The sequence below is a fragment of the Otolemur garnettii genome, unplaced genomic scaffold (genome assembly GCF_000181295.1).
Source record: "Otolemur garnettii isolate 467f Iridium unplaced genomic scaffold, OtoGar3 scaffold00268, whole genome shotgun sequence".
Classification (NCBI taxonomy): domain Eukaryota; kingdom Metazoa; phylum Chordata; class Mammalia; order Primates; family Galagidae; genus Otolemur; species Otolemur garnettii.
The window spans coordinates 24,538-26,034 of NW_003852663.1; the positions used below are offsets into that span (position 1 = coordinate 24,538).

Sequence of the window (1,497 nt, forward strand, 5' to 3'; positions counted from 1 at the left end):
AAAAAAAAGCAAAGGAGAAATGAAATAAGCATTTGGAACTATGAATCTAGAGTGTGAAAGATATAAGTGGCTCAAAGTTCAAATTTCGGAGTCATTAGCATATTGAGCTTAAGCTGCTCAGGCATCTGGGTACAACTATCCAGTCAAGCTTCCTACAAATCTAGCACCACTCCCACCACCCTGCTGGAGAAGAAGGGTGAACACTTTAACTGGGCACCTACCTTGAGCTGTTCTTCATAGCTCAGCCTCCAGAGTGGAGTCACAACATCAGCCAGCCTTAAATAAAATAATTCAGGCACTTATTAATTATATAACCACCATGTACTGAGCACCTACTATGCATAAGTACTTCCTGTCACCATTTTCTCTGGTGTTTTACTTAACCATCATTCAGAAGACCTAACTCTCATGCTCCTAGGGAGATGGATTCTGGGAGAAGAGTGCTGTCTACTGAACAAAACAGAACAGATGGGAAAACCTAATATAAGAAAAATCCAGATTTATCAGGAGGTAATTAATCATATTACAAAAGGCTTCACTGTTGGGTTCCTTTAAATAGCTCACCTCCCTAATGCTTTTAAAATATAATTTGATTTAGAAAATACATTTGTTGCATAAAATGTGGTATATTTGTGTTTCTATGGCTGCAGTGGGGACTATTCATCTCTAACTCATCTAATATTCTGGTTCCCTGGTTTTCAGCATACCTGCCCTGAACTTTCAAAGACAAGCTCCTAATTTAATATCATCTGACAAAAACATACTCAAGACAAGAACATTTTCTACAATCCAAAAGCATTTCCAATAACAGTCTTCAGTTATCCTCAAGTTTGCCCTGGGTCTCCTACCTCAGGGGCCCCTTCAAATACTTGTAATGCCACGTTAGTTATAGTAGGAATACAGAGTTTTAGTAGACCCACAAATTCAGACTTCCTAAGGAGAAAGGGTATCAGCCGAGGCCTTACCTTTCCTGCCAGGAACCATGTAGTGGTCCAGGATGGCTTGGTTCCTTTTGACTTTTCTGTCCTTTTTGATACTTCTTAGCTATCACATGGGTGAAATTTCCTTCACATGTTGTGCTCAAAAAGAGCTGTGACCAACATGGTGGTTTTCTGGCACACCAGGAAAGAAGTCCTGGTTTGGAAAAGAAACCCACCATAGGGAGGAAGCATCTCAGGCTGTGCACTGAGACTATTCTCTTAATGACTACCATCCAAAGACACACAGTGTAATTCACCTGCATGAAAGGTAGACACGCGTTAGTTGGAAATGGAGACACAATTCCAAAACCCCTTCATTCATTTACAAACCCTTATGGAACTCTAGCACCTGGCACAGTGCTGGTACAGAGTAGACAATAAAAGCAAGCCTACTGAACAGAACTGAATTACTACAGACAAGGCATAGTCTTAGGTTCCCCATATAAAGAAATGAAGAAAAAATAGTCTTTGCCTAGCCAGGCATTGTGGCGGGCGTCTGTAGTCCCAGCTACTTGGG

At 40.9% G+C, this 1,497-nt stretch overlaps 1 protein-coding gene across 1 annotated transcript in view; it reads right to left on the minus strand.

Moving 5' to 3' along the window:
- TRMT2B (tRNA methyltransferase 2 homolog B) overlaps positions 1-1,497 on the minus strand; it is a 17,239-nt gene that overhangs the window by 8,048 nt on the left and 7,694 nt on the right. The window contains exons 2-3 of the mRNA XM_003802968.2: positions 966-1,237; positions 222-276 (exon numbers count right to left, since the gene is read on the minus strand). Coding sequence (XP_003803016.2) covers positions 222-276; positions 966-1,213 — 303 coding nt within the window. The 5' untranslated portion in view covers positions 1,214-1,237. The remainder of the gene's footprint in view (positions 1-221; positions 277-965; positions 1,238-1,497) is intronic.